This window comes from Brassica napus, chromosome A3 (assembly GCF_020379485.1).
Source record: "Brassica napus cultivar Da-Ae chromosome A3, Da-Ae, whole genome shotgun sequence".
Classification (NCBI taxonomy): Eukaryota; Viridiplantae; Streptophyta; class Magnoliopsida; order Brassicales; family Brassicaceae; genus Brassica; species Brassica napus.
In genome coordinates, this window is record NC_063436.1 from 35,934,639 (window position 1) to 35,954,632 (window position 19,994).

The following is a 19,994-nucleotide window of genomic DNA, read 5'->3' on the forward strand; positions in this document are numbered from 1 at the left end:
TTGAGTAATTTTCTCGGCTGTTACAAGATTTTTCCTTGTCTGCGTTTTACCCTTTAAAGAGGGTTATTACATTCTTCCCCTCTTAATAGAATTCGTCCCGAATTCTTAGTGGTTTGATGCTCCACCCATCTGATCTTCATCATCTTCCAAAAACAGTTCAGGATGAGTTGCTCTAAACCTCCCTTCATCTTCCCATGTCACAATTACTCGACGCTGTTTTCCCCAAAATACTTGCACTTGAGGAATCTCTCGATTCTTCAGTTTTCTTATTCGTCTTTCTCCGATTCGTAGTGGTCCTTCAGGGTAAGTTAGGTTGGAGCGAAGGTTTTCTACTCGTTGCGGCTCTACTTCGGTAGGATCTCATATATGCCTTCTTAACATCGAGACATGGAGAACTGGGTGAAGAGCCATATCTGAGGGTAACTCTAATTGATAGGCTACTTCTCCAACCCGTTGCATCACTCGGTATGGTCCTATATATCGAGTGGCTAACTTTCCCACTTTTCCGAATCTATCTCTCCCTTTCTGTGCGGCCACCTTCAATTATACCCAATCACCAACTTGAAATATTACTTCACGTCTATTCTGATCGGCATACTTATTCTGCCCGTCTTGAGCTTTCTTCATATTCTCCCGGATAATCTTTATCTTTTCCGTTGTTTCATCTACTACATCTGGTCCTAACATATGTCTTTCTCCAACTTCAGCCCAACACAGTGGTGTGCGGCAAGATCGTCCATATAATGCCTCATATGGGGACATTCCAATACTTGCATGGTAACTGTTGTTATAAGAGAACTCTACCAAAGGTAAGTATTGTTCCCATGTACCTGACCAGTCTAAAACACACATCCTTAGCAAATCTTCCAAGGTTCTGATTGTTCGCTCCGTCTGCCCGTCAGTTTCAGGGTGAAACGCCGTACTCATATGAAGATCAGTCCCCAATACTTGCTGGAAAACTCTCCAGAATTGAGCTGTAAATCTTGGATCACGATCAGATACTATGTTGGCAGGAACTCCGTGTAATCGTACTATCTCCTTTAAGTAAACTTCTGCCAGTACTTCTACCTTGTCAACAATTCTAATGGGTAGAAAATGAGCAGTCTTAGTTAGTCGGTCTACCACCACCCATATAGTATCATTCCCTCTTCCTGGTGCTCGAGGTAGTCCCGTTACAAAATCCATAGCCACTGACTTCCACTTCCATTATGGGATTGGTAGGCTTTGCAATAATCCTCCCGGCACTTGATGGTCAGCCTTAATTTGTTGGCAGGTCTGGCACTGAGCTACCCACTTAGCAACTGATCTTTTGATTCCTGGCCAGTGATAGTATCGACGTATATCCTGGTATATCTTGGTGCTTCCAGGATGAATACTTAATATTGAGTGGTGTGCGATTCTCAAGATCCCTTCTCGTAACTCCTTTCCTACAGGTACGGTTATCCTTCTGTTCAGTAGGAGACTTCTGTCATCAGCCAAATGATAACCACTATCCTTTCTTCCGCCTGATTCTTCAAGTTCTTTTATAATCTTCTTTAGCTTCACATCTTCCTTCTGCTCTTCTCGAATTCTTTGCAGGAGGTTTGCTTGATTCACTGCTCGCAATCCCAATGGCTCGCTGCCCTCGCCTTCTATGGCTGAAAGACTAATCATCTTGAATTCTGCGTTTAAGGCTTCTAAGTCTTTCTCAATAGCTGTATCATTTCTCCTCCGACTCAGTGCATCTGCTACCACATTCGCCTTTCATGGGTGATATTGGATTTGTAAGTCATAATCCGTGATAAATTCCATCCACCTCCTTTGTCTCAAATTCAAATCTGACTGAGTAAAGAGATACTTGAGACTCTTGTGATCAGTAAAGATTTGAATCGTCTCGCCATAAAGATAGGATCTCCATATTTTTAAAGCAAATACCACTGCGGCCATCTCTAGATCGTGGGTGGGGTAATTCTCCTCGTGCTTCCTTAATTGTCTTGAACCATAGGCGATGACCTTTCCATCCTGCATCAGTACACAACCCAGTCCTACTCGAGAAGCTTCAGTCTATACTGTGTAAGGTCTTCCTGGAGTAGGTAATGCAAGAATAGGTGCTGTCGTCAAAGCTTCCTTTAATTGTGTAAAAGCCTTTTCCTCTTTCTTATCCCATTCAAATGATATATCTTTCCCAGTCAACCTCGTCAAGGGTTTGGCCATGATGGAAAAGTTCCTCACAAACTTTCGATAATACCCAGCCAATCCTAGGAAGCTTCGAATCTCGGTAGCGCTGGTAGGGCGTGGCCAGTCCTTAACTACTTTAACCTTTTCAGGATCTACTGCAACTCCCTTCTCTGACACTCGATGACCAAGGAATCCAATCTCCCTTTTCCAAAAACTACATTTACTAAACTTGGCGAACAACTTATGGCTTCTTAATCGCTCCAACACCTTTTGGAGGTGCTCTGCATGTTCCTCTTTACTCTTGGAATAAATAAGTATATCATCAATAAAGATGATTACAAATTTATCCAAGTAATCACTGTGGGAACCGAAATTCGCACTGTCGATTTCCGTTTAAATAAGGAAACTAGGAAAACCCTAATTTCCCAGAGGACCCGGATATCTGCTAATTACCACACGTCAAGCAATCAGAACACGAGAATAACAACGATAAGAATAAGAAATCGAAAAAAAAGAGCAAAGTAGATCTTATTCCGAATCTGCGTATGAGCGTTTACAACAAAGTATAAGCCTGGGCTCGAGAGCTGTCTGCGAGATTCCTAGTTCTAGCAACCCTAAGACGGCTAAACCTAATTGAGTCGCAGCTCGAAATAACAAAAACGGAAAATTGCCTAAATTGCTCTAAGTGCTAAGTTTGCTCTGAAAAAGTTCCCCTCCATGCTCCTCGCCTAGGACTTCTTATATATTAGCTCCAAGGTCGGTTTACGCTTTTACTCTTCTGCCCTTAAGCCGTCATAGCATAAAAATGGAGATATTCCATTTTTCCCGATCTTTACAATTATCTTCAAAACTTCCGTATTTATCCGCGGAAATTTGACATTTATCCTTCCTTGTGGACCAAGCGTAAACCGTGCTGTGGTTTACGGGCTTTTGGTTAAGAAATCGTAGGATGGGCCCCGAGTCATGTTTTAGGTCCCTTTGGGCCATCTTTCGACTCGACACGTTTACTACGATTTCTTTTGATAAAGAACGAATTTTCCGCGGTTTCTAATCCGCGAAGTTTGATCGATGAGTTAGAATAGCGGAAAACATGGACTGAGCTTGCTACGGTCTTCGGGAGATAGCATTTGAATGTTTGACGAGAATGCATGGACTGGTGTCATATCGATGTTCGGAAGGGCTCGATCGCTACACAGCGACCGAACTTTGGCTCGAGCCCGGTCGCTACATAGCGACCGAGCGGGACGAGCGCTCGGTCGCTACGTAACGACCGAGCTTCGGCTTGAGCTCGGTCGCTACATAGTGACCGAGCGGGACGAACGCTCGGTCGCTACGTAGTGACCGAGCGGGACGAGCGCTCGGTCGCTACGTAGCGATCGAGCTTTGGCTCGAGCTCGGTCGCTACGTAAGGACCGAGCGGGACGAGCACTCGGTCGCTACGTAGCGACCGAGCGGGACGTAGCAACTGAGCTTCGGCTCGAGCTCGGTCGCTATGTAGCGACCGAGCTTTGGCTTGAGCTCGGTCGATACGTAGCGACCGAGCGGGACGAGCGCTCGGTCGCTACGTAGCGACCAAGCTTTGGCCGAGCTCGGTCGCTACATAGCGACCGAGCGGGATGAGCGCTCGGTCGCTACGTAGCGACCAAGCGGGACGGGCGCTCGGTCGCTACGTAGCGTCCGAGTGGGTCGGATGTTCGGTCGCTACGTAGCGACCGATATCAGCCCGGACTTGGTTGCTACGTAGCTACCGAACAGCGTATGCGCGGTAATTTCGCAACGACCGAGCTTGGTTCGTTTGGTTTGAATCTTCAGGGATACTTCTTCGTAAAAATTTCGTATTGTTTACTTTTTACGAAAATTATATCTTTTTTTTTTACTATCTCTTTTAGAAATGTGATTTCCGAGGGTTTTTGAGTAATAATTCCGTCGTGACCGTTTTTGACCCCAACAGTTAGCCCCCCAGCCCGTTAGGACCGTGCATCGTAGGGTCCTAGCGTGCGGTTAGGCATGTTTGGCAAGTTAAACGTGTTAGATGGAATTAATATCCGAAAGTCCGAGTTTGAACAGTAAATCCTCATGCCTATAATAAGGGAGGTAACTTGTTTCTAGATTTTCGCTTCATTATCTTCTCAAAGTTTAAGAGTGAAAAGATCCTTTCAACTTTCTCTCTCTATCATTGAGATTTTTCCCTTTCCTCCTTGTTGAGAATGTCTCAAGGGATTTTGGGAAACACTCGGCCTACTATCTTCAATCGCGGGAGTGTCCGTGACGGACGCGGTGAGGTTGTCCAAGAGATCGAGTTCGTGGCACACTCCGATGACCCCGCCGAGGGCGACGCATATTGGGTGGCTATATGCAATGTGGAAGAACCGCCTCCCGAGCCGTGGGTTCCCATGAGGCCTTTTTCGGAAAGGGTCATTGGGAGACCGAGCAGGTGTACCCTTCCGTTCCTTGGAACCGTACGCAGCTTCTGTCACGTTCCGGAAAACGTGGACTTTCGATTACCCCTCGAGGGAGAGAGGGCTGACGAGCCTCCCTAAGGCTTTTTTACTTTGTACGAGGAGCATCTGATGCGTGCTCGCCTATGGTTTCCCATTCCGTCGGTTATAGTAGAGTTTCTGAACCGTTTGGAAATTTCGATAAGTCAGATTTCTCCCCGCGGTATAAAGCATCTTGTCGGGTTGCTAGTCTTGGGAAATGAGCGAGGCATGGATCTCACTGCTGATTATCTCGAAGCTTTCCTTACCCTGTCTCGAGTTGGGACCGATCGTCTGTATGGTTTTAGGTCGCGTACTCATATGGAAGTCCTGAAGGGATTCTCTCAGGGCGGTTGTGGATGGAAGAGTTATTTTTTCTATGCTAGATTGGACCAAGCCTCGGTCGCCGTGGAGTGCCTTCCCTCGGTTAGGCGACTGTGGGGGGCAGGAGGTAGCATGCTGAATGATCACTCGTTGCTTTTCTTACTACCCGTTTTTTATTCCATATCTGAACTACGTCCATTTTGCAGTACACAACCCATTCCTCCTTTTCAGGAAGATTTGTGCATCGTCCGAGACCTTCTCCGTGGTGGTCTGCTGTTTTGGGGTCATTTCTCTCCCGAGAGGGTCCGTGCGGCGGTCGAGGCTCATCGATCTCGTTTCAGCTCATCAATTGATAATGATATGGGGGCTTCTTTTGAAGATACCTCCTTGTCCGCTGTCTATGCCACTTGGCAGAGCAGTGGTCGAGGGTCGCTTGACGCTGAGGATGATGGAGAGCCGACCGTAGAGGATCCTGTTTCAGGGAGGTAGTCATTGGATGGACTGATCCTTTGTATTGATGGTTGAGTTTGATTATCATTTTATCTGTTTTCAGCCGAGTGTGGCCTTTTGAATTTGGATTTTGCTTAGGCCTAGATGGCCGTATTTGTATTTACCGGGACTGGCCGTTGGTGGCTTTGAATCCCTTACCGCTTTACGCGGTTATATATATGATGAATGTTTCATTTCGAGTTTTCCTGAATAGGGTCGAAGTAAATATGAGTTGTCGTCTCGTATTTAATTCCGATTAGACGTTCAATCTGTTAGTTCGTTCGTGATTCTCGTAAAAAATTACTTATCTTTACGATTTTTGGGAACATTGAGATGCGAACGGAGAGACATGGTTTAGGATCTTGTATCTTTTAGATATCTTGTCTTGAGATGTTGGAGACCAGAGCGTTGGGTTTAGGGCAAGACCTAGGTTTACTTTCGGTTAAGGTTTGTGCGGTGACTAGCCGGCTATCGTTTTTCCTGTTGCGATTTCTTCCTGACTCGTACCGATTTAAAGTCCGCGATAGGTTCTCGGCTTATATGACTTGTATGGTATGAATCGAGCATCTTCTCAGAGTCAACAGGAAGTGCTAAACCAAAATTTTGGATTTTTTGTTGTAGCGCGCTTTCGTCCTAGTGTTGGACGTTTTTGAAGATCAAAAGAGTGATTGAATTGCGTTTGTTTAAGACGGCTAACGTGTTCGTCGGGGCCAATCGACGAACGGGGTGTAGGGTTTTTTGGTGGTCGCGTTCGGACAATTTGTTAGTATTATCCTCGAATTTTAACTTTTGGGACGTCTCGCAGTTGTTTCAGGGATTATACGTGTATCTTTGCGTTTTTGAAAGATGATAATTTTACGATTTTTGGGCCGGATGAGGCCGCAGACAAGAGTCTTAATGTTTCCAGACGTGTCCTGAAAGTTTTTGTGTTTAACTGAAGCGTAAACATTTTTCGATAAAAAGGAGCAACGTATATTGTAGTAAAAGTTTTTGAAGTTTCTAAAAACTCGATTACAATGATGAAGAATTTTTTAAGTGGGAGTATACGAGTATACGCACCCACTCCCCCCCCCCCTTTTTAGAGAGGGGGATAGCTGAACTCGTCTTTTGACGAGCTGCCTACGTACCCCTTTCGAGGATCAAGCCATCTCGTAGTTCTGTTTCATGCCGCGAGTGTTTTTACTCGGCGGTAGATGTCGCGATGTCCGCCTTGACCATGTCGATCGTGGCTGGGTCAATGCTATTTTCCGGATGTTCCGGTTGAATTGTAGCGTGGGCTTCGGACTCGTGTCGAGCTTCGACGTCCGATGCGTTTGCGTCGGTAGACGATTTTAATTCGTCTTTTCCTGGGGCGTTTTTGGCCGAAGATCGATCTATCTTCGTGCGTTTGCCGTTTGCAGTTGCAGAAGTCGTGATTTGCCTTAACTTATGCTCTGCGAGGAAGCATAGCCGCGACTGTTTTTGGCATCCCCAGATAGCCGCGACTCCGCTTGGGGTTGGAAATTTGAGACCCAGATGGTAGGTCGATGGAACTGCTTGCATGGCGTTGAGCCATGGGGTTTCCATGATCACGTTGTAGATAGCGGGATGATCGACTACCGCGAACTCGATGATTTTCGTGATCTCCTTGGCCATGACTGGCAACTGGATCGATCCAAGAGTCATCGATAGTTCGCCTGAAAATCCTGTGAGCGGTTTTGGCGTCGGAATTACTTCTCCGAGCTTGATGCTCATCCGCTTGAGAATGTCGCGGAAGATTACGTTGACCGTGCTTCCCGTGTCGACGAGTACCCTTCCGACTTCTAAGTCTCGTATGATGAGATCTATGACGAGCGAGTCGCAGTGAGGTTGATCGATGCCGCGGGCTTCCTCCCTTGTGAAGGTGATCGAGCAATTTTGGCCGTCTCGGGGTGGAGACCATGTAGGCCAATTTGCACTCAACTCTGCCTTCCGTTGATAAGCCTTGATGGCCGACACAGTATCGCCACAGTATTGTGATCCTCCGATGATCATATTGACTCTGCGACGATTGTTATCGTTCCCCTTGTCGTCCGGCCTCCTTCTGCGTTTATCCCCAGGCTGGTTTCGTTGGGGGGGATTTTTCAGCTGGCGGATTTCTGTCCGTCTTTGGAGGGCGATCAGAATCGAGGATGAGGTCCTTGACGCTAGTTACTTCCGAGAGCTCTCCAGCGAGTAGCTTCGCGGCTAGTCTTGCTCCCAAAACTTTGCAGTTGGTGGGGGAGTGTCCTCGGGACTGGTGAAACTCGCAGAAGGTGTTTTCGTCATACCCTTGATTACGAGTCCATGTGTTGCCCGTGGTCCGGCCCTGATCCGAATTGATCGCATAGTTATGCGCCCCTTGGAGATCTTCCCCCTCGTGATGGACGTACTTGCCGTTACGAGAGTTCTTCTTTCTCCCTTTCGGATCCACGTCCTTCGAGGATGGTCTTGCCGCCTTATGTTTTTGCGATAAGACTTTAGTTTCTTCCTCGACTATGACGTAATCCGTTGCTTTGTGGAGGGCGTCCTGGATCGTTCGCGGTTTGTCGAGAGTTATCCACTTTCTGAATTTCGACTTGTACCAGAGCGTCTTTCTCAGCGCGTCGATGGCCACTTTGTCGCTTATCCCGCTGACCCTGGACATTATCAGCTTGAAACGACTGATAAACTCGCGGAGGGGTTCGTCTTCCCTCTGGGAGAGACTCCAGAGATCAACATCGGAAGTTTTTGTGTCTATGAACACAGAGTATTGTTTGAGAAATTCTGATGCAAGCTGTCGGAAACTCCCGATGGTGTTGCGATGGAGGCGCGCGAACCATTCGAGCGCTGCTCCTTCCAGATTTTTGACGAACAGGCGGCAGTAGCCGGCATCCTTTTCGCCGTCCTCCAGTCTAGCTCTTCCCATCGCGATGTGGAAAGCCTGAAGGTGAGCTTTTGGATCGGCCGTACCATCGTACTTCGGTACTTTGATTTTTCCCGGATCGGACACCCTCATGTCCGAAATGCGACTGGTAAAAGGGGTCTTTCGAGCTCCTTCCAGCAGTCGATCGATTTCGGGGGCTGCACCTTACGGCCCTCACTTCTGCCGCAGTCTTGGTGATGTAGTCGCGAAGATCGCGGATATCCGATGTCTCTTCAGTATATTTTCGAGCCTGTCGGCGTTTACTGCGAGTGAGCTCGGTTTGCCTTTCAGCCAGCTCCTCTTGTTCGTTCCAATAGGCGATTTCCTCTTCTTCCGTCATTGGTTTTTCGAACGGGGAGCCTTCCCGAGCAGATCGGCTCCTGGTCCTTCTTGGATGTCTGTCGACGTCCTCGTCGGTGTCGTTGGAGACATCGCTAGGATCCAAGTCAATGTGTTCCGGTTCGTTATCCTCCGAGTCCTTTGCAGGGGGCGGAAGACTTTCAGGGTTCCCCTTTTCGATGGGAGATTTCTCGCTAGGGTTTTGACCGGAAGGTCGTTCCCGCGCGACTCCAGATCTGTCGAGTGGGGTAGCGAAGTCGAGCCTCTTCCCGTGGATTTTGGTGGTTCCGCGGGGACGAATTGCTTGAGTCCTTGCCGTTAAGGTTTCAACCTGTTTGGTCAAGGTACTCACGAGCTTATCCTGTTCTTCCGACCTTTTCTCATAGGTGGCGAACATCTTTTTAAACTCCTCGAGCGTTGCGGCGTTGGCTTGTGCGTTGGCCGCGGATACGTTCGCTGCTGGAGTGTGGAGATCGGTGCCGCTGCCTCCGTTAAGAGGAGTCTGCACGTTATCTGCGTCGTTAGTTGACATGTCTGATTGAGCGTGATGTGGCTTTTGCGGGTTAGATTGATCCGTTATCCCCCCTCCTTCTAGCGCCAAACTGTGGGAACCGAAATTCACACTGTCGATTTCTGTTTAAATAAGAAAACTAGGAAAACCCTAATTTCCCAGAGGACCCGGATATCTGCTAATTACCACACGTCAAGCAATCAGAACACGAGAATAACAACGATAAGAATAAGAAATTGAAAAAAGAGAGCAAAGTAAATCTTATTCCGAATCTGCGTATGAGCGTTTACAACAAAGTATAAGCATGGGCTCGAGAGCTGTCGGCGAGATTCCTAGTTCTAGCAACCCTAAGACGGCTAAACCTAATTGAGTCGCAGCTCGAAATAACAAAAACGGAAAATTGCCTAAATTGCTCTAAGTGCTAAGTTTGCTCTGAAAAAGTTCTCATCCATGCTCCTCGCCTAAGACTTCTTATATACTAGCTCCAAGGTCGGTTTACACTTTTACTCTTCTGCCCTTAAGCCGTCATAGCATAAAAATGGAGATATTCCATTTTTCCCGATCTTCACAATTATCTTCAAAACTTCCGTATTTATCCGCGGAAACTTGACATTTATCCTTCCTTGTGGACCAAGCGTAAACCGTGCTGTGGTTTACGGGCTTTTGGTTAAGAAATCGTAGGATGGGCCTCGAGTCGTGTTTTAGGTCCCTTTGGGCCATCTTTCGACTCGACACGTTTACTACGATTTCTTTTGATAAAGAACGAATTTTCCGCGGTTTCTAATCCGCGAAGTTTGATCGATGAGATAGAATAGCGGAAAACATGGACTGAGCTTGCTACAGTCTTCGGGATATAGCATTTTAAGGTTTGACGAGAATGCATGGACTGGTGTCATATCGATGTTCGGAAGGGCTCGATCGCTACACAGCGACCGAACTTTGGCTCGAGCCCGGTCGCTATGTAGCGACCGAGCGGGATGAGCGCTCGGTCGCTATGTAGCGACCGAGCTTTGGCTCGAGCTCGGTCGCTACATAGCAACCGAGCGGGACGAGCGCTCGGTCGCTACGTAGCGACCGAGCGGGACGAGCGCTCAATCGCTACGTAGCGACCGAGCTTCGGCTCGAGCTCGGTCGCTACGTAGCGACCGCGCGGGACGAGCGCTCGGTTGCTACGTAGCGACTGAGCTTTGGCTTGAGCTCGGTCGCTACGTAGCGACCGAGCTTTGGCTCGAGCTCGGTCGCTACGTAGCGACCAAGCGGGACGAGCGCTCGGTCGCTACGTAGCGTCCGAGTGGGTCGGATGTTCAGTCGCTACGTAGCGACCGATATCGGCCCGGACTTGGTTGCTACGTAGCGACCGGACAGCGTGTATGCGCGGTAATTACGCAACGACCGAGCTTGGTTCGTTTGGTTTGAATCTTCAGGGATACTTCTTCGCAAAAACTTCGTATTGTTTATTTTTTACGAAAATTATATCTTTCTTTTTACTATCTCTTTTGGAAATGTGATTTCCGAGGGTTTTCGGGTGATAATTCCGTCGTGACCGTTTTTGACCCCAACAATCACGAAATATATCATTCATCAAGCGCATGAAAGCAGCCGGCGCATTAGTAAGACCAAAAGGCATTACCACAAATTCATAGTGGCCATACCGGGTCCTAAAAGCCGTCTTCATGATATCGAACTCTGATATTGGGATTTGATGGTATCCCGATGCCAAATCTATCTTTGAGAACCAGCTTGCCCCCTGAAGCTGATCCAACAATTCATCGATCCTTGGCAAGGGATACTTGTCCTTTACTGTAACATTATTAATCCCTTTATAATCGATGCATAACCGCATGGTACCGTCTTTCTTCTTTACAAATAAGACTGGTGCTCCCCATGGTGAAGAACTCGGTCTGATAAATCCTTTTTCTATCAAATCTTCCAACTGCTTCTTTAATTCAGCAAGCTCAGCTGGAGCCATTCGATAAGGTGCCTTAGCTATTGGGGCTGCTCCCGGCTCTAATGTAATGGTGAAAGGATCACTTCGTGGTAGGGGTAATCCTTCCAATGGCTGGAATACATCCTGGTATTCTCTTATTACTGCTATCTCTTCCAACTTTGTCCCTTCTTTCAATTCTCCTCCAAGGGTAGTTAGAGTTACAAGATATACCTCGCCCTTGATCAAATCTTTCTCAACTCTTAAGGTAGATACAAGTGACACTCCAGCAGTTGGACATATTCCATAGTATGTCGTTGATGGTTGTCCTCTTTCTTCAAGTGTAATTCTTCCTCGACCACAATCCAACTGCATGTAGTATCTCGACAGCCAGTCCATTCCCAAAATCACTTCGTGTTTCCCTAAAGGAACAACTAGCAGGTCTGTCGGATAAACCGTTGATCCCACATAGATTGGAATCCCAAGTACACAACTATCGGTACGAAGGTTATGGTTTCCAGGGGTTCTAACTGAAACACCTACCTTTACTCTAGTAAAGGTTCCCTTAAAACTCGACACTACCTCGGGTATCACAAAGCTATGTGTGGCACCCGAGTCGAAGAGAACATGCACATAAACTCCACCAACACACAATGTTCCTAAACAATATTTATTTAACATTTTATATTTCATGCATCAAATTCACACAAACAAGCAATGAGTTAAAACCCTACTTACCTGTGATCGGGCCCTGATGGGGCTGTTGTGGTTCGAGCTTTCCTAACTCTAAAGCATTCACTTGCTTTCCAACTGCCTGGCGCTTCGGGGCTGGTTCAATCGCTAGTCTAGTGGGTGGTGCTGGAAGCGTAACTTGTCTCTTATGGGGACAACTGTTGGCATAATGCCCTTTCTCACCACACGAGAAGCAAGTAATATAATCAGGAGCTTTTCTTCCCTGACTATAAGGACAACTGCTAGAAAAATGTCATGTACCACCACAAGTGTAACACACATCTGGGCCATTCGTAAACCGTCTGTCATTCCTTCTTCCTCGGCCTCTCCCTCGATTAAATTGTCCTTTATTATTCATTATTCGTACTCGTAACCCTTCAGTTCTGCGAGATGGCTCTGCATACTTCATCATGGCTTGCTCCTTTTCCATACCTTCTTCAACATTTACTGCTATCTCTGCCAATTAATAGAGGCTATGAAACTTCACTACTTGCAGTCGGCTAGCCAAATCCGCTCGCAATCCTCTTATAAACCTTCGAATTAGTGCACCTTCATTCCTTGCTCCGTAAGGAGAATATTTCCTTAGCTTTGTAAACTCTGCCTCATACTCCCTGACTTTCCGGTTGCCTTGAGTTAACTCCAAGAATTGAATCTCCAGCCGGTCTTTTGCTTCAGGTGGGAAGTATTTCCATTCAAATTCCGTTTTAAAATCTTCCCAGTCGATCTCTCTTCCCATATAGTATTCTTCCACGTTATCCCACCAATCAGAAGCATCTTTGGTCAAGTAGTATATTGCCACATCCTTCTTGAAATTATCAGGGCAGTGGATGGCCCGAAAGTTTTTCTCCAAATTCCTCAGCCATGTTGACGCGTCGAAGGGATTTGTTCCTCCAGGATATCTAACGGTTCCAAATTTCTTCATTAACGTGACCATCTTCAGGTAATCAGGAGGGGAGGATGGTCTTCGCTCTGATGATTCACCGGTTCTATGATCAAGTCTATCTAGCAAGCCTTGTACTAATACTATAAGAGGATCAGAACTCCCAGCTGTCCTCTGTTCTTGCCTACAACGTGATTCGGGCGTCCTTTCCCGGTGCATGAACTCAGATTCATTTCGCCTTGGATTATGTGTTATTGCATAATTCCGCCTTGATCCATACATATCAGGTGCTTGATTCCTCTCCCTCAGATCCTCATATCGTTCTTCTTGCTCATAGCCAATATGTGAATCCGTCGGATTTCTCCTGGTCGACTCATGTTCGTGTTCATAGCAATGGTTATTTCCTTGTGCTATCGCAGAATCATCTGTTACCTCAAGGTTTGAATAGACTCTGCGGTTTTCAGAATTACGTTGTCCATATCTTGGTGGTGTCATCATTGGCTCCTCACTCCTTGTACGTCTTGGAAACATACTGCAGTACAACCCAGGGTAAGTACTAATCCCAACTTATCTAACAAAGGAGCATGTTGGTTTCCTATTCTACCTTTTGCGACACCTTTGACTCGATAAATTATTGAAAACAGGTTCCCAAGTGAGCAAAGTGAACCATGCTCTGATACCACCTTCGTTGTAACACCCCCGATCCGGAATAAATAAAAGTTAATTAGTTTGCCATGCACCAATCAAACAAGAACATGCACGACAAACTAAAGAACTCTAACCAGATCGAAGATACTACTACCACGTGCCCGAACATTTGATCTGAGGTTCCCAGATCAGATCCGAAATCCTAAGATCATATGTCCAACAACGGGTTTCCTAGCGATTCCAAGTTAAGGCTTTGCAACCCGAGTTTGAAACCGTTAGTTAGTTCGTCCCGGACTAGGACTAGTATCATATGGAATCCAAGCATTTCACAAACCCTTTTATTTTATTCATATATACTTTAAGTTCAACCACATCAAAAGTTATACATGCTCGGCCGATGTTCAAAACCATATCTTACATATTACAAAACATACATGTTTGCAAAAGGTAGCAAATCTACACCAACAGCTTTGTGCTCCTCCGATCCCAAATGGAACCTACTACTACGGGTTACCTGCAAAACAAAGAGTCTAAGGAGCAACTATTTTGCTCAGTGAGTCGGGTTTCCTAACAATTATTTATTCCCCCATTATGCATCAAACATTAAGCAACAAGGATCAATTATATTAAGAAATATGCAATGCAAAAATAAAGCAATCATGTAAACAAGCATCCACTCTTCACGAGTGGTTAGATCATTATCGATCATCGAGGACTGCCTCTCGCCATTGGTTTCTATCTCGATACGAAGTCCATAACACATCCCTTCTTGCGGCCATTGACTCTAAACACAAAGTCTAAAAAGCCGATGGCCCGAATAACACACTTGCCACATCGTCATGCAGCTACGCGGTCGAGGGTAGCTAACCCTATCACACGTGTCTTCGCATCCTGCCCGGAACTAATTTTGGTAAGGCCCCGGACAAGGCACAGGCCTCCAGTGGACACAAATGACTCTCACGACACTCCACCCGAGTGTCCGACTCTCACAGATCAAGTCCGTGGATTTACGGGTTTTCCCCGTTAAGATATGATCAAACATGTTATATTATCTGAGCCGAGGCCCAAACAATATAATGCAATGACATAAGTATATGCAACACAACATCAATGTATCACAATCATGTTATACCCCTCGAGCCGAGGCCCGACGATATAACTCAATATCTTTCACAAACATCAATCATTATCATATCATTATATATCTAAACGCGCAACCTAGCAATGCATCAACCAATACTCTTGTTTTGCAGGCGCTAGTCGCACACACAACAATCATAACCCAGAACCGAGACTCACCTCAACACTTCGATGAAAGTTTTGGACTGGAAACGCTTCTATCTCGCGGTCGGCTTCACTTTAAACTTTTATCGGAAAACTCTAGAGCTTTAGAAATATAAATACAGGAAGGGTAGGGTAAGAAAGGCTATCCAAGTTCTAACTAAGAAAATAAAAATTAAAAAAAAAAAAGAAAAACAAAATCTAAATAAAAAGAAAGCTAAAGACAAAAACATTTTACCTTAGGGTTTCGACTTTTTCGAGCTGCTATGGTTAGGGTTCTAAGCATGAGAAATGACTAAGGGGGTGGTCTGCTATTTATAGGCTGGAGAATGAGCTCAGAAGAAGGTATAGGTCGTGGGTTACAAGCAGGAGCTGTCCTGGGTGCCCCATGCAACCAATTGGAGAGAGATTGGTGTGCAGCCACAAATCTGTCCAATTAAAACAAGTTTTATGGCCAGCCACCAATTCAACCAATAGGACATAAGCAAGAGCTGCTTGGAGGATTCTCCAGTAAAGGAGTAACACATGTCTAGCTGCTTAAGGAGGTAGACAAGCAGCTGCATCCTCCAGAAGCTTCCGGATATGCTTAACACATCGTAGATGGACCCGAATGGGCCGTATTTAAATCCCGAACGTGTTATAAGCCGAGCTGGCGGAAATGTTTCTCCTTGACAAAAACCTAGATTTCTTAGACCAAAAATTTTCTAAAATAACTCTAAGTTCATTTCTATCTTAAGGCCCTATGATAAATTTTCGATTAATTTTCTCATCCGACTAGGACGTTCTAGGCCGAACCGCGAGCATTTTCAATCCACTAAAATTCCTGAAGAATTTATTTCTTCAGATGGAAAACTATTCTAAGACTTTCTAAATTTTTCATATGTACCTTGGGATCCACAAACATCCACGGGAAAAGATCAATCCGACTTCCACTTACTTGAGTAATTTTCTCGGCTGTTACAAGATTTTTCCTTGTCTGCGTTTTACTCTTTAAAGAGGGTTATTACAGGGGGGGGGTGGGAGGAGGGGGTATTGATAAGCTTGCAGTTCTCTTGGCTTTTACTCAGAGGAGTGAGAGAGAGAATCTTGATTAGAGATGTCAAATGGGCGGTTTGAGCGGGTTTGGGTGTGTCCGAATGGGCTTCATTTTTTGCTGGATATTTTTGGTCGAAGCCCAAATAGAACCATGTCCAAATGAGACCATAACCAAATAAGACCATGATTTGTTGGGCGATACATGGACGGCCCATACGCCCACTTAATGTAAACAACATAATTTCAGTTTTAAAGATTTAAAGATTCTGAAATTTTCAATTTTAAAGATGCCATATACTTTAACTTTATGTTTTAAACTTCATGTTTCAAAGTTATAAAAAACACAAGATAAGTTCAAAAAATTTGTGATTTCGTCTGACTTGCGAAAACAGAAACAATCGTCAGACTCGCCACCAGCTTCGTTATGAACACAAATCACCGATCCATCTAACACATAACCCATAACACAATATTAGTAGATGATATGAATCAGTAGCTAATAGTGAAAACCCATAACACAAATCACGAAATCAAACCTTAAGAGATGATGAAATCAGAAGTTGGTGAAGAAGAACCGAATGAGAATCGAAGAAGAAGAATCGAACACGAAGAGGAAGAATCAAAGACGAGGAGTCGAAGAGGAAGAATCGAAGACAAGGACTCAAAGAGGAAGAATCAAACACGAAAAAAAAATCGCAAGAGTGAGACGGGAAGAAAAAAAAGTGATTTGTGTTTTCCCCCAATATTCCAAACCCTAAACATTTAAGTTTATTGGGCCGCCCATTGTCGAAGTGGTTAAGCCCAATGTTGCCCATGGATATAGTTGGGTTCACCCATCTGGACAAATTTTAATTATGGTTTAATCTGTGTCTGTCCATTTTGGACCATATCGATTTGGACACGGGCCACCCATTTATAACCTGCCCATTTGACATCTCTAATCTTGATATTATTAATAATGAGATAATATGTCATTTTGGGTTATTTCGTATTGCTACTTAAGTTGAGATATGTGTATGGAAAACCTTATCCAAATAATTAATCAACAAATCTTATCTTTTTATCCTTTCTTCTATCTCTCTGTCCCCTTTTCTGTCACAACTCGATAAACCCTAATCAAGGGCTTATCAGATCCATGCCTAGCGCTAACGCTTGCAAAGAGGACATTAGGTTGACTTGCTTACTAGGATGAAGGTTGTGGATGTGGAGATGAAGAAACAAGCTTTGGAGGGTGATAGATAGATACGTCAGGACTGTGATTGAAAGTAACGATATGGTTAACATCCTTGTTGGGTTTCTTGATTCAAGAGGAATCTGTTAAAGCTGTGTTTTTTATTTATTATATTTATGGGTTTGGTTCTTACAAGTCTTTTTTTTTGGTCCTCTGGTTAGAGTTCTTGAGAATGGGAACGATGTTGGTAGAGAGATAGGCGTCCGCAAAGTGTTTGAAGAGATTAATAGTGAATTCAGAGAATTCTTGGTCTGGCTCTGATCATGAGAATTGATTGCTAGCTCGCTCGTGTGGAGTGTTGAGGAACCTCATTGGTGTTGAAGAAATCAAGAGGCATATGATCAAGGAAGATGATACAGTGACCCCTAGACTTTCATTAAGCTTATTAGATCTAAAGAAAAGATTGTTCAGGTGATCTCTTGTTAAGTATGTGTGCTAAAGATGAACAAACACGCGAGATCTTGGTTAGACAAGGAGAAATCCAGGAGCTTATTATGATGAGTGTATTATTAGATCTCAATTTCTTGTCTTCTTTCAAAATCTAAGTTGATAGAACTAAATGGCAATTGATAACTTATGTTTCGGGTCGACCTATTGTTTGAGTGCATTGATGAGCTGCAGATTTTTGGACCATTTGCTGTATTTGCTTTAAAATGGGGAGATTTCTGTTCAAGAATCAGCCTTGAAGGCTATCTACTTTATCAGAAGAGGTTAAAGAGGCAAATGGGGAGATGCTGGCTTTATGCCTGAGTTAGTTAAGTAAGAGAAATGGGGAGCATGGCGTTATTATACTGAATGATCTCTGTTCCAAAGAACAGGAAGAAGTTTGCGCAAGACAACTTTAGTATTAGCTACATTCTCAAGTTGCTAGACCATGATGATGGGAGCAATATGAGCAGCGATTCCAAGTTTTTGATATTGATATTGATGATGTCTTTAACGAGCTGCAATAGTGCCAGAAGGAAGATTGTGACTTCAGCCTATTTGAAAAGCATAGAGAAGCTAGCAGAAACTGAAAATTTAGATGCTAAGAAACTTGTGAAGAAGCTATCTATGGACAGATTGCGCTGCATGCTAGGTGGTATTTGGCATTCCTAAAAACTTTTTTTGTTTGTTCAATTATTTTCATAGTCTTGTAAAGTTTTCTTGAGTGTATATTTTTTACAAAGTGTTTTTGTTAGTCATCTTGCACACTAGTCCCAATCCCCATGTGACCTCCAACTTCAACTACAAGGATATCAATAATAGCTTTAGAACACATATTTTTCTTCTTTTTATTATTCTCTCTTTTTAACTGGGTATCTTTAAAAAGTCATCTTTGATAACCCTTAAATGTAGCTTAACTTAAAGATTATTCTTAGAATCTTGCACTTTTAGGATAACGGTTCTCAATCAAGTTGCACTAGCATTATTTAAGGAGTTCAGTGATCAATCTTATCTTTGGTGCGGAAATGGCAAAACTCCTAAACATGACATACAATAAGATTCAAGCTAATAGATTTGATTAGAAAAATGAAACTAAAATTTAAGGAATTGCTTTTGTATAAATGGATGTAGTCTTGGACGTATGTGATATCACTCAAATTACCTTAACGAGTGAATTACTCTCTCAAATAAGAGGTTCAATTGCAGTACTTAGGGATCAAATCTACAAGGAGCTAGGGAACCTATTAAATCTAGTCAAGTTATTAATTCTAGGTGTTTGTTGTTTTATGGGTTTAAAAGTAAATAGCAATCCTAATTGGGCAAGTCTATTGCTCGACTAACAAGATGATTGGGGGTGTAACTTTATTGGAAGATATTAGATGCATGGTTTCTATTCAGGTGTTAGAGATTATAATCCTATAGATGCCTAAGAGTTGCATGCATGATATATTAGATATCAACTCCTTAATCACAGTGATCAGCGATGGCAATATTTCACTGGTTAACTAACTAGATCTTGGATCTCAACTGTCGTCTTTTGATCACAAGAAAGTGTCGATCGATGATCCTATATGGATATCGATCGATACACCTTTCGCAATATTGATCGATTGTCAGAAGACAATATCGATCGGTAGCTTCTAGCTAAGCCCTAGGCGCGGGTTGATAATGCTCACTAGTCTCCTAGATCAGCGGTTAGCTCTCTCTAGCAGTCCTAGCATGACATATTAGATTCAGGACAGGATGATCAAAGATGCTTGACACATGCAAATTCCTAGGTTCATTTTCTAGTTAGCAAGGCTAAAACAAGCATTAAGAACAATTAATCAATGAATATCACAACTCAGCAAATCTATAGTTGGGGCTAATCCCTCTAACCTATTTGAACCCTGAATCTAACAAGTAAACTACTCAGACATAGTTAAGAAATTCATGACACAAAATATAGATAAAAACTGCATAGAATAGAATAGATGATTTTCGGAGTTCCAATCACAAATCTCTCTATGATTTTCTCTCCTAAAACTCTCTCTTTCTCTCTTGCTGAAAGTAAGAATACAAATTGTGGCTAAAAGCTCTCCTTGCCTCCTAACACTTAGGAAAGTATATAACTATTAGGTTAAAAATTTGTTAGGGGTAATCTTGTAATTTGGTGAAGCCTTGGGTTTAAAGTCGGCTGGAACCAAGTCGCGCATCTCGCGTCTCGACATCGATCGATGGTACAGGATGTACATCGATCGATCATAATCTTCAATCGTCGAGGCTTCTCTTCTGTATCGATCGACGACACTGGATATGCATCGAACGATTGCTTCTTCTTCGTATCGACCTTTAATGATCAACTCAGATGAAATCTCTTTTAAGTTCCTAAATGCTCCATAATCATCACTTTACTCCAAGATACTCTTGAACCTGAAAACATACCTAATAACATAAAATATCTAATCTAATAACATAAATCTAGTAACATAAAGTAGAGATTTACTCTCTTTTCAGGGCGCCACGTCATCAATTCGGATGTCCACAGCGTGACACCTGTCCCTCCCTTAAATGCGCTGCGTTTTATTAAGTTTATCGTTCGTTTGTTTTTGGGCTACTATTATTTATATCGACGTCTTTTGGGCCTGTCAAGAATAGA

General features: G+C 44.0%; 1 protein-coding gene and 1 pseudogene across 1 annotated transcript; one reads left to right on the top strand and one right to left on the bottom strand.

The window, feature by feature from the left end:
* Positions 1–1,461: 1,461 nt before the first annotated feature.
* LOC125607264 lies at positions 1,462–13,230 on the bottom strand. The gene is made up of 5 exons (XM_048777163.1): positions 12,405–13,230; positions 12,230–12,311; positions 11,862–12,094; positions 10,744–11,782; positions 1,462–2,515 (listed from the first exon to the last, which is right to left on the bottom strand). The coding sequence occupies exons 1-5, from the start codon at positions 13,228–13,230 to the stop codon at positions 2,044–2,046; spliced, it is 2,652 nt and encodes an 883-aa protein (XP_048633120.1). The 3' UTR covers positions 1,462–2,043.
* Positions 13,231–15,612: 2,382 nt separating this feature from the next.
* Positions 15,613–18,192, top strand: LOC106373114 (annotated as a pseudogene).
* Positions 18,193–19,994: the final 1,802 nt, after the last annotated feature.

Bases quoted from the DNA above. Each gene is read 5' to 3' on its own strand.
- LOC125607264 (XM_048777163.1), bottom strand. From the start codon at position 13,230: ATGACACCACCAAGATATGGACAACGTAATTCTGAAAACCGCAGAGTC. The intron at 12,095-12,229 runs GTTACGAGTACG...TTTTTCTAGCAG, and splicing joins CCATCTCGCAGAACTGAAGG to TTGTCCTTATAGTCAGGGAA. The intron at 11,783-11,861 runs GTAAGTAGGGTT...AATATTGTTTAG, and splicing joins CCATCAGGGCCCGATCACAG to GAACATTGTGTGTTGGTGGA.